The sequence below is a fragment of the Vigna umbellata genome, chromosome 6, assembly GCF_029865625.1.
Source record: "Vigna umbellata cultivar VRB3 chromosome 6, Vumbellata_1.0, whole genome shotgun sequence".
Taxonomy (NCBI): Eukaryota; Viridiplantae; Streptophyta; class Magnoliopsida; order Fabales; family Fabaceae; genus Vigna; species Vigna umbellata.
The window spans coordinates 27,262,916-27,275,880 of record NC_142170.1 but is presented as its reverse complement, the minus strand read 5'-3'; the positions used below and the strand labels follow the sequence as shown (position 1 = coordinate 27,275,880).

Genomic DNA, 12,965 nt, shown 5'->3' with positions numbered 1-12,965 from the left:
ACAAGTGTCATATTGTAATTGTAAACATATCCTTACATCGAGAGTTAAACTTTCGTACCTTGTAGAATTATCACTTAGTAGATTTGTTGTATGTTCTGAAGAGAACTAAAACACTTATAATCAGGAGTGAGTGATACTCAACTAGGCAGTGTATCAGATAAATACTAAGATTGTCTAGGGGTACTAGGAGTGACTAGATTACTCAGATGCTAGGAGTAGCTACAATAATCAAGTGTCAGGAGTGACTAGAATACTCATATACTAGAAGTGGCTATAATACTTGAAAACCAAGAGTGATTTAAAATAGTTAGACTAGTTTTATACCTTATGAAATTATCGTTTTTATTAATAAATTCTAACTCATTATTTTAGTTTGAGTTTTACTAGACATAATAAATTTAAATATAATATTTTACTTTTATTGACCAAATAAATTTGTTTAATAAAATTGACCAAATCTGTTCTAGTAATATATGCACCCATAGGTTTTCTGCATATATTTTGGTGTTTACTTTTATTGAAAATTCAAAATAAAAAGTGTACAAAAATGGAATAGGTGAGTTTAATGCCTGTAAATAGCATTTATATATTTTTAACATTTCAAAACAATCCATTCCTAAGATGAGAACAAAATTTGAATTCAAGTGTTAGAAAATATTTGACAGTTCTTTATTATATAATTATATACTATAATATATCATATTTTTTAATAAATATAATAACATAATTTTACTAATAATAGTAAAAAAAATTAAAATATAATATAAAATAATAAATAAATAATTAAATGATGATATATTGTTGATAAACTTTAAAATATTAAAAATATATATTTTTCAATTTATTCAATGTAATTGTATTTTCAACTGAAGTTAATTATTAAATTATTTTATTGTTTATAATTTTTCGTTTCAAGACAAACATTAAATAAATTTAAAATATAAATTTGTGTTAAAATTTGAAGAGTCTATTAGACGTTTAATATTTATATTTTTACAGAGTTTTCTGTTTATATTTTCAAGCATGATCTATTTTGCATAGTTTAATCTTTCTATTTTTACACGTCTACTTTTTACATTTTTTTGCATTGTACTCGTATTTTTACAGAGCCTATTAAACAATTTTTGTAACGATTATCATCTTTTTTATTATTAGACAGTATGTTATTTATATTTTTCTACATTGTCTAACCAACATTTCTTTTGGAATTGAATTTAACTTCTTTGCTTTTGATTAACTCAATCTTTGTTTAAAATAATAATACACAATAAATTATTAAATATATATATATATATATATAAATAACTCAGATACTTTTTTTGTATAAAAACAATCAAAACATTATTATTTCTTAAAATTAAATATGTATATTAAATTATAATTTTTAGGCACGGGTAGAAGTATCAATAATTTTATTAAATAAACATCATGAACTTAGTGAATTTAAAGCCTAACTCAATCCCACAAAACCGTGAGGTTTGCACCTCACTATATGGCTCTGATATCATATTAGAAAGTGGGTTTAAAGCCTAACTCAACCCCACAAAACCGGCTTGTAAAATGAGATTTGCACCTCACTTATATATTATATTTTGGCCTTGTTGTGGCACTTCCAACACCTTAATTTGTGAATTGTGAATTAGAAAACTCACTTTCAAACCCCACTAATCACAATGATTATTCATTTTAAATATACTATTGCCAGCATGACAATTAATCATATTTATATGTATACAGTTATAGTATAAATAAGATTTTTCTGACATTTTCTGTTAGTTCGTAACAGAAAGAATCAAAATTAATTATTTTAAAAATTTTAACAATTAAACTGAAATTTTTAAATTTTGAGGAAGAACTAAAACAATAATTTATTCTAAATTAATATTGTTATTAAATATATTATACTTACTTTTGAAGATATAAATTAAATATAATTTAAAAGTCTGATTTTCCTTCCCACATTCTCAAATTTAACATATACTATTTAAATAATTAAATAAATTCATACCAAACTGTTTTCTGTTTTTATATTTTCTTAACCTTTTCTTTCTTTTAACTTGGTCTGTTTTAGTGTTATTTTATTTTATTTATACTTTTAATTTATAAATATGATATACTTATTTAAATGGTACAAAATACATATAATAAATTGCAAAAGGAGCTTCCGATTATATAGACTGTTAAAATTTTTGAGATCTGAAACAAACTCTCCTATTTCACTGACTTTTGAAAATTTCAAAAAATCTGAGGAACAAGAAAGATGCAACACACAAACCCACCAAAATTCAGATATTATTGCATAAACTAAAGAAGAAATCACAGGAGATGATCCAATGGAAACAAGATCTGCAAAACGCAAGAAAATGGCTCAGATTGTAGCGAACGATGCCAAAGTAACCACGGATCGGATCAGTGATCTCCCTGATGCAGTTCTTCATCAAATCCTTTTCCTTCTTCCCATAAAATGTGTTGCACAAATGAGCATTCTCTCTAAAAGATGGAGACATTTATGGTGTACTTTTCCTGACCTTGATTTCAGAACCCTTGACACGGTTCAAATCTCTTCCAAATATCTTAAATTTTTGGAGTTTGAAAAGCCAAGACAACCTTTGGATTCGTCGCGAATGGATTTCATCACACAAGTTTTCTCCATTCGTGACAAACACTCCGACATTAGGGTTCTTTGTTTTCGTGCACGTTTGAGTTTTTCACGGTTAAACGGTTTGATTCGTAGGGCTATTAGGCATAACGTTAGAGAGCTTGATATCGATGCGTCAACAGTGTGTACAGATGATTACTTCAACTTTCCTAGATGTGTTATTGGGAGTGAATCTCTAAGGGTTTTGAAACTAAGGTCAGGTTTTCGTCTGCCTCCATCATCAGTTATGAGGCATGGCTTTCAATCTCTTAAAACCTTGTCTCTTTCCTTTGTTATTTTGAACAACCAACCTTCTCTCACTGATTTGTTCTCTGAATCATCCTTTCCTCATCTTCAAACTCTCCACCTTGATGCATGTTTGGGGTTGAAATATCTCCGTGTTGGATGTAGGGCCCTTGTAGATTTGAACTTAGAGAAGTGTAATGAGCTAGAGGGTTTAGATGTCTCATGTGAAAAACTTGAGAGAATGAGATTGGTGAAATGTTTTGTAGCCTGTAGTGAGAAGAGTTGGGTAAAGATCAATGCACCAATGCTTGAACATTTGTGTTGGCAGAATAATGCAGTCACTGACATGGCTATGTTTGAGCCTTGGAATTTGTTGCATGAGGTCACACTTGATTTCTTTATATTGACAAGAGATAATAGTCAGAGTAAGCTTCAAAGTGCTGTTGAATTATTATCTGGACTGTCTCGTGTGCATTCCTTGTCTCTTGAAAGGCAAACTATTGAGGTAAACTTCATTTTCTCTTTACGAGTAGTGCATGTTCACACTCACATATATGAAACTTTTTAAGATTCTGCTGTCTTTCTGAAAAAGTAATGCTCAATTTTGTGTTTCTGCTAATTTATGTCCAATATACTCTTTTTTTGAACAGTTCAAAGTCACTAGTTTATATAACATAACATTGATACACCTGAATTGTTTAGCTTGTTTCTTTAATGTCAAAGGAGTTGCATTAAGTGCTTTGGCTTAATGGAATTATCTTCCTGTTTTTTAAATAGGAAAACTTTTAGATAAATAATATTTTTGTTATAACTTATATGTAATTGGGTTGAATTGATTTCATTAAGTTTGAAATTCATAAACTCGTTACTAAACCCAATTTTTAGTTGGATCAATCCGAGTTATTGACCTAATTAATTAATCCCTCATTGATGATCATAATCCTAATTAGCTCATCCCTAAATTTGTCTACATACATAACATTCCTGAATCTCTTTTCTGCATTTAACTTGTTGAATGTGAAAACACATAGATTTGTAACCTTCACTTTCTTTCTTTCTTTGGCTGCTTGCAGATTCTGTCAAATAATCACCTCCTTTTTCAGCCATTTTATGATCTTAAACATTTAGAACTGCAAACTGGTTTCAACAAAAGTAATGTTCCGGGATTGACATGTCTATTCAAGAGCTCTCCCACTCTCAACACTTTGATTCTCAAGATCATCCATGAATATAAGATTGAAAGAAAGGTAAGCTACACTAACATTTACTGTTATTTCAAGCTTGATTATGCACCATACACTTCATCAGAGTTTGTTTTAAGTTAAAAACTGTATCTCTCTGATATAAAAAAAACTACAGTTCATGAGAGTTTGATTATCGTTTTCATCCGATTCAGGAAAGTTTGATTATCGTTTTCATCCAATTCAGGAATGGAATAGAGACTTGTGGGACATGACTATCACTGAGGGAGAACAGTATTGGGAGTCTCAGATCAGAACTCTGGAGTCTTTTCTACAACATTTGAAAGTGGTAAAAATTCATGGATTTCTTGATTACGAGAATGAAGTTGCACTTGCAAAGTTTCTCCTTAAGCATGGAAAATCCTTGGAAGAAATGGTATTACACACAGGACATTGCAATGCAAGAGACACTCTTAGGCGACAAAAGATAAGGTCACAAATGGTGGGATTTTCTTGGGCTTCTTCTAATGCAAAAGTGGCGTTTCAGTAGGTCACCTACCATGTTCTCAAGAAAAATCTTTACCCTTAGTTCAAAAAAACAAAACAAAAGAACAACTTTATTTTTCAATAATAAAATATTTACTGGGGATCTGTTGTTTATTCATCTTGTATATTCAAATGAAATTTATGTCATTTATTATTTATTTAAACAATAGAGGTTAACTTGCTTTATATACATAAGTTCTTTCTTTTTGTGATAAAATGTACTTCGTATTTTTACATTAAGCTATTTCTCTTCAAAAGGATAAAACTTCAGAGCATTAAAATAGTTATTGTGAATAGCTAGATTAAACTCTAAAAAAATAGATTTTCTGCTTCGCTAAGACTATGACTAGAGTTTTGTTTTTCTTTTTTTTTATCTCTTTCATTAATCATGATCTATTTATATGTAATAAATGAATACAAATTTCATATAGTTAGGAGTGAAGGCATATGAATTCCTTTAATTATGATATTTATGTCTGAAAAATTAATGATTAAAGGAAGATATAATATTATTCAATTGGCTTGCCAATTATAATATCATTTAGTTCTCTTTCAGAATGAATGGTTTGATAACACTCTTGGAACTAAGGTAGAAAATAAGTATAAAATCATTCAAGTAAAGTAATAATATATATAATAAAACATAGATTCATTTACATTTGTATATAAGTAAAGCAAGTTTATTACACCAAATATCCGAAGGGACACCAAAATTGGTTGAGAGTAATTAAGACAAAATCTCATAATAGAATTATTGATAACACAATAAGTCAAGTTGAGTATAAGATTCTATATCAATATGATGATCTTATAAAGTTTAAGCTTAAGTAGTAATATATGTTAATCTAGATTTCGTTTGTGATTCTCTTGCCAATGTTGATGGTGCGGGAGAAGAAATAAGTATACAATTACGATATCCTCTAAACAGAGCAATGACACCAACAAATGTATTGGTTCAAGTTATATCCATAAGGTATCAATTAATCTTTATAAAAAAACTATAACTCTATCTGGATTTGTGATTTTAAACAGATTGATTGTAAATAACAATGGATATCTAAAAGCTCGAGATTGGATAACTCAGTAAAATCAAACGTATTGAGATTAGATTTTGTTACCCTATTCTTACGCATGGTTACTGTTTTATTAAATTACCAAGGTTCATTCATTATTTCTGGAAGTAAACTAATGTAATCCTAGATCCATATATGTAGCCTAAGACTTAAAGTATTCAAGCTCAATGCGATTTTTTCACTCTCGATGAATGAACCTTTGCATTAATGATCAAGACTCTATCAATACAAAGAAAATTAAATCACTAACATATGAAAGACCACTTGGATAAAACAGTAAAACAATACCGATAGAGAACTTCAGAGAGCTATATCTAATCCCAACACTAGGAAATTCATTAACTCATATTGATTGTATTAATATTTGATCCTTCTAGTTGTTGCCTTTCCCCATGTCTCTTCTAATCTAGGAAATCTTACAAGTGCAAGTGCAAGAGAAGTCATAGAGAAAAGTCTAAGAATATGGATTTCTAAAATAGAGGGTCTGTTATGTTTTTATAAAAAAACTATAACTCTATCCGGATTTGTGATTTTAAACAGATTGATTGTAAATAACAATGGATATCTAAAAGCTCGAGATTGGACAACTCAGTAAAATTAAACGTATTGAGATTAGATTTTGCTACCCTATTCTTAAGCATGGTTACTGTTTTATTGAATTACCAAGGTTCATTCATTATTTCTGGAAGTAAACTAATGTAATCCTAGACCCATATATGTAGCCTAAGACTTAAAGTATTCAAGCTCAATGCGATTTTTTCACTCTCGATGAATGAACCTTTGCATTAATGATCAAGACTCTATCAATACAACGAAAATTAAATCACTAACATATGAAAGACCACTTAAGTAAAACAGTAAAACAATACCGATAGAGAAGTTCAGAGAGTTATATCCAATCCCAACACTAGGAAATTCATCAACTCATAATGATTGTATTAATATTTGATCCTTGGAGTTGTTGCCTTTCCCCATGTCTCTTATAATATAGGAAATCTTACAAGTGCAAGTGCAAGAGAAGTCATAGACAAAAGTCTAAGAATCTGGATTTCTAAAATAGAGGGTCTGTTATGTTTTTATAAAAGTTATGATCTTACCTATAGCTCCAAACATGGTGGTCAACTTGTGAGTTTTCTCTCCATGGAGAGTTTCCTTATAGCTTAGTAGGTGAGCTTCCTCTATGTTTAAGCTCCATAACATAGGGCTTCAAATTACTTCATGGTGAAGTTTTCCTCACATGGCTTTAGCATTAACTTCTGTTCTTAAATGAAAAATTTTGAATTATCTTGAAACCGCCTTTTAGCGCTCAAGCTATGCTTCTAGCGCTCAAGTTGCTTAACTCTGTTTTATTCTAACTGCTGTAATTTATACAAAAAATGCATTACATCTCCACACATGTTTATATACAAATTCTTTAAATGAATTTTAAGTGAAAGAGAGGGAAATATCAAGTTTATGCAAGATAATTAAACAGATAGGTACCAAAACGTATGTGAATTATAAGTAAAATAGGTACTTATAAATTACTAAATCAAACAAACATAGATGAAGAACAAGAGGAGAAGTTCATAGGGGTGACATTAATACCAATTTAGATGACACACAAATAAATCTTTGGTAACTCGTGCATTAAAATTTATTGTATACCTTGTGTTAATTATGTTTTACATTAATATGATTGTGATATGTAATAATTATAATGAATGAGGGGTAAGATAACTGACACATTTGGGCTTTGGGCTTAGAAAATACAATCAAGTTTTAGCAAATAGATCCTTTCAATTACAAATGTTCTTCCTCAAGTTCTTCTCATATGTGTTTCAAGAGATAGTCCTCTATCATACCCTTCTTCTGGAAAAGAATTTGTACTCAAACCCGTACCACTTGAAGATTATTTATCATATGTCAACTGAGAAGGACTGCTTCTATTTCTTTAGCCATCCTACTTCTCGTGGACACCATAAACACTTTCTTCGCAAAATAGCAGTCAGCCTCACGGTGGATGCCAATTGTTCTTACAAAGACAAAAATGTACCCTATAAAAACTTCCAAAGAATCTCCAAACACTTTCAACCTTCAACCTTCAAAGTACTCGTCCTTCTCCAGAGTGCTCGTTCTTCTTAAGACAAAGGGGGTTGTGTCTGTAGAAAACATTCCAACGCTCAAGTAGCCTCCACTACAAAAAAGAAGGGCATTATCGAAGGCCACAATCCCTCGGAAACAGTCGTAAGCCGTCGGTGATGACCTTTTACAGACGGCTTATCGACGGCCAAAAACACTGTCGATAAATCTCTTGTCGCTAACATTTACCGAGGGCTTTTACCCCTTGGAAATTACCGAGGGGCATAAGCCTTTGGTAATTACCGAGGGACAAAAGCCTTCGGTAATTACCGAGGGACAAAGGCCTTCGGTAACACCAACATATACTATTCACGTATCCCACCGAAAGAAATTGCAGCAAATGGCCCCAGTGCACGTTTATCTTCATTATCCAATACAAGAATTTCATAAGAAATTTTGTCGTTTTCTACTTAATCTACCTAATGATTATATACATTAAATGTCAATTAAAATTATAGATGTAATATATATATATATATATATATATATATATATATATATATCACAATTAATTAAAATAAATAAAATAAATGATGAAACTTAGTAAAAAAAATAAAATATAAGAACATTTATATATATAGTACTTAAGATCATTGCCAAACAATATAAAATAACAAAAAAGTTTACATGATTTTGGGGCTCACTAAAACTGCGCCACAACACCTCTCCTGAATCACAAGCACTTAATTGTTGTAGCCATCATTATTAAATTAAATAATCATGCATGTTTAACATATTGATCGAGTTTTTTTATTTACAAAACATTTCCATCGATTTCTTTAAAACAAAAATTATCATAATTCTCCATCGCATGTACAGAGCAAGCCCACAATTCAACTTCCTCCTCAGTCCCTGGACATATTTCTCCTCAAACAAAAATTGCATTCCATGCATTGTACCTTCCTTTATGGCCAGTAAGATATTCTTTCCCTGCGGAAAATTCCCTTTATCACAGATATTGATACGCCTATTTCTGCAGCAACATCCTTAATCGTTAAATGGAACACACCTCTCAGATCATTCAATGTCATCTTTTTTATTCTCTTTATCTGTGCCCCAAACCTTCATTAGAGTCATGCAAGTGCAACACTTTTAGACAAACAAAAAAATATATATAACCTGAAATTGGCGGTTGGGTTTAACAGTTGAAGAGGCCCTTTTACTCTCAACCTCCAACTCAGGCTCTGTACAAAAGTAACGACTCAATAATCATATTTGTGGAATGACATGATTCATGGAAGAGAAAAAGTGACAACCAAAAGGGATAATGACCAATGTGGGATTGTGTTTTCTTCTTGGCCAATGAAACCGCCAACCGTTTCCAGACCAGTGCAGAGGGCTTCATAATAAGTAGACAACGAATCTTCTAGAGCAATGTATCCTAATTTATTCTTCTGTGTGCAGTATTCTACCATGTCGTACCTTGAATAACCATGGATTGGTTCAGATGCATGGACTATTTGAGCTCCCCTAATGCCTATCAAATCATAGATTAACCAATTAAATAAGAATATAACATAAACAACAGTTAGGAAAAACAGAATTATGAAAAGTATTATGAATAAAAAGGATGAATTACAACACATTTAATGTCCTTGAAAATATTTAAAAAAACATTAGTTTGTGTGTCTCTCATCCCCCTCTCCCCTAGAAGCTAGGTGACCACCACACATAAAGCAAAAACTTGTTTCATGTAACATAAATCTCACAGGCACAGAACCATTCAAAATCAAATCAGTCACAGTAGAAAAATTAAATAAACTTAATCAAGAGGACTTATAATTATTATTCCCAACAACACCTGCATCATAAAACATAAGCAAGTTAGAATCATTAACGTAAAGGAGAAGTTGTAAGAATTGAAGGCAATGTATCCAAACTTAGCACCTTGACCTATGAAAAAGCTTTACTCCAATTTAATTTAAAAGCATAAAAAGACCGTGTGATGTTGATATTAGTTGAAATGTATAATTCCATAACTAAGCCATATATCAAATGCTAACTAAATTTCATGTTAATTTTTTAATAGCTCGATCAACATGAATTTGATAATTATGAAGCAAATAAACTAAGAGTATATGATATGGTTAAAGATAATGGAAGAGGGAAAATGAGTTGATACAGGAACCGCAGTTTGAGAAGCAGTCGCATAAACCATGACCATGACCCATCACCAACCTTCTCAGACATTTATTAAGATAATTTGTAAGTATCAAATGAAGTAGTAAAGGAAAGATAACCAATCCTTTGGAAAAGCCTTTTTCACCGAAATTCATATATATGAACATGATAATAAACTATTTAAATAGTGACAGTAGTTCAGACATTTCATCGAATAAGTTGTAGGCAAATAAGATAATAGGTTAAATTCAAAGAGTTACACTACCTGTCAATTTCCTCTACCAGGACAATGTCAATTGAACCTAAGATTAACAAAACAATAAATCCCCAGTAGAAGCAGAAACTAACCTAAAAGATGCAAGAATAAAAAGCAAAATTGAAAACCTAAATTTACTTCAACGTGAGGGCCTTTGACATCCAGGGCAAGATAAAGAGATCTCCTCACATATAGGGAAGGCCTTCTATGATAGCAAAGCACCGATCTCCTCCATGAACGACTTCGAGAAGAAGAGTGATTACAAAGGGACGCGCTGGTCCATATCTAAAGCCTCATCGGCGGTAGAGCCGAGAAACATGATAATCGCGAGAGTCACCTAATCGCGATCTTATCCCCTTCGCAAACCGGCAGAGCCACCACGAAAACAGCCGTAGCGCGTCTTGCTACCTCCACCACCATCACAATGCTACTTGCTCCAGATCTACCAACCTTCACTAGACAGTGAGACTCACGTTGCCGCCGCGTTCCGGACATCTCCCACGAACCCCGAAACCTACGTCAACGAACCCAGCCGCAAAACCCCCAAAGCGGCGTCAACCAACCCAACCGCAGAACCACCAAACCGACCTCAGCGAACCTAGGCGTAGAACCCCCAAACCGCCAATCCCAGCCAAAGAATCCCCAAACCATATATTTTTACATTAAGCTATTTCTCTTCAAAAGGATAAAAACTTCAGAGCATTAAAATAGTTATTGTGAATAGCTATATTAAACTCTATATGACTAGATTTTTGTTTTTCTTTTTTTTTATCTCTTTCATTAATCATGATCTATATGAATTCCTTTAATTATGATATTTATGTCTGAAAAATTAATGATTAAAGTAAGATATAATATTATTCAATTGGCTTGCCAATTATAATATCATTTAGTTCTCTTTCAGTATGAATGGTTTGATAACACTCTTGGAATTAAGGTAGAAAATAAGTATAAAATTATTCAAGTAAAGTAATAATATATATAATAAAACATATGATTCATTTATATTTGTATATAAGTAAAGCAAGTTTATTACACCAAATATCCGAAGGGACACCAAAATTGGTTGAAAGTAATTAAGACAAAATCTCATAATAGAATTATTGATAACACAATAAGTCAAGTTGAGTATAAGATTGTATATCAATATCATGATCTTATAAAGTTTAAGCTTAAGTAGTAATATATGTTAATCTATATTTCGTTTGTGATTTTCTTGCCAATGTCGATGGTGCGGGAGAAGAAATAAGTATACAATTACGATACCCTCTAAATAGTGCAACGACACCAACAAGTGTATTGGTTGAAGTTGTATCCATAAGGTATCAATTAATCTTTATTAGAAAATACAAGCAAGTTTTAGCAAATAGATCCTTTCAATTACAAATGTTCTTCCTCAAGTTCTTCTCATATGTGTTTCAAGAGATAGTCCTCTATCATACCCTTCTTCTGGAAAAGAATTTGTACTCAAACCCGTACCACTTGAAGATTATTTATCATATGTCAACTGAGAAGGACTGCTTCTATTTCTTTAGCCATCCTACTTCTCGTGGACACCATAAACACTTTCTTCGCAAAATAGCAGTCAGCCTCACGGTGGATGCCAATTGTTCTTACAAAGACAAAAATGTACCCTATAAAAACTTCCAAAGAATCTCCAAACACTTTCAACCTTCAACCTTCAAAGTACTCGTCCTTCTCCAGAGTGCTCGTTCTTCTTAAGACAAAGGGGGTTGTGTCTGTAGAAAACATTCCAACGCTCAAGTAGCCTCTCAAGTCAACAAATAATAAATGCGTAATATGTTCATTATACTTACTAATTATGGGCTTTCACTTGGATAAGTCTGAACCTATTGGCCCAAATATTCATTGGCTTCTGAATCATTATAGTTAATGATGAACCATGGTGATTAAATATCTTGTGTGATATTTTATTAGCCGAATAAGGATGGGTAGAGTACATGTCGATTTAGTACTCCAACTTGTACTCGTCCAAGGATGAGTCTAATATTGGTGTGGTCGAGAGGTACTCAGTCATATATAGTACTACATTAGTGTTAATAAAGTTCAGATATTTTTTCACTGCATTTGAACGATATGGCTGGTTGTTGTATCTTGGGATAGAAGCACATAATATTTTATTTTGCATTATGCAATGGGATGCTTTCTCTCTAAGGAAAATACTCTTTGTTCCTCAACCCAAACTCTTTTCATTTACCATTTTATCTTATATTCTTATTTTTGTTATAAAAATTGTTTCTTTATTAATATTTATTTCTATATTACTATTTTTATTTTATTATTATGATTATTTATTATTATTATTATAATAATAATTATTATTATTTATATTACACTAGTAAAAAAATTGCTTTCTAACGTGCCCTATAGGCATCGGTTTTACGAAAACTGAAGCAGATGAAAATGTGGTGGCATTTTTACAATTTAAGTGACCTTATATGCCTCGATTCAAGAGGATCTGAGGCATAAAGTGTATATTACCTCAATTAATATAAGAGCCGATGTATAAGGTATCGAATTTTCCCACTAAATCATGTGAAAAACATCTACGACATCGGTTGTCCTTGGACTTAAGGCAGTAGGGCCTTTGCAAGTTTGAACGAAGCTTTTATGCTTCGGTTTTGTGTGCACCCAGGGCGTATAGTTCTTGTTTAGGCATCGGGTCAGGTGAATAACAGGGGCAGTATGGTTTGATTACCTCGGTTAAGATATAACCAAAGCAATATTGCTTTTATATTTTCACAATTAACCCTACGCGCACT

The 12,965-nt window shown here is 31.6% G+C and overlaps 1 protein-coding gene across 1 annotated transcript; it reads left to right on the top strand.

Annotated features, from left to right (window-relative positions):
- Positions 1-2,326: 2,326 nt before the first annotated feature.
- LOC124830040 (putative F-box/FBD/LRR-repeat protein At4g03220) lies at positions 2,327-4,615 on the top strand. Its single transcript, XM_047303646.2, has 3 exons — positions 2,327-3,389; positions 3,958-4,131; positions 4,313-4,615. The coding sequence occupies exons 1-3, from the start codon at positions 2,334-2,336 to the stop codon at positions 4,613-4,615; spliced, it is 1,533 nt and encodes a 510-aa protein (XP_047159602.2). The 5' UTR covers positions 2,327-2,333.
- The last annotated feature ends 8,350 nt before the right edge of the window (positions 4,616-12,965 follow it).

What these genes read in the sequence shown, in the direction of transcription:
- LOC124830040 (XM_047303646.2), top strand. Translation starts at nt 2,334, where the DNA reads ATGGAAACAAGATCTGCAAAACGCAAGAAAATGGCTCAGATTGTAGCG. An exon ending in TTGAAAGGCAAACTATTGAG is followed by an intron (nt 3,390 to 3,957) that starts GTAAACTTCATT and finishes GGCTGCTTGCAG; the next exon opens with ATTCTGTCAAATAATCACCT. An exon ending in AATATAAGATTGAAAGAAAG is followed by an intron (nt 4,132 to 4,312) that starts GTAAGCTACACT and finishes CATCCAATTCAG; the next exon opens with GAATGGAATAGAGACTTGTG.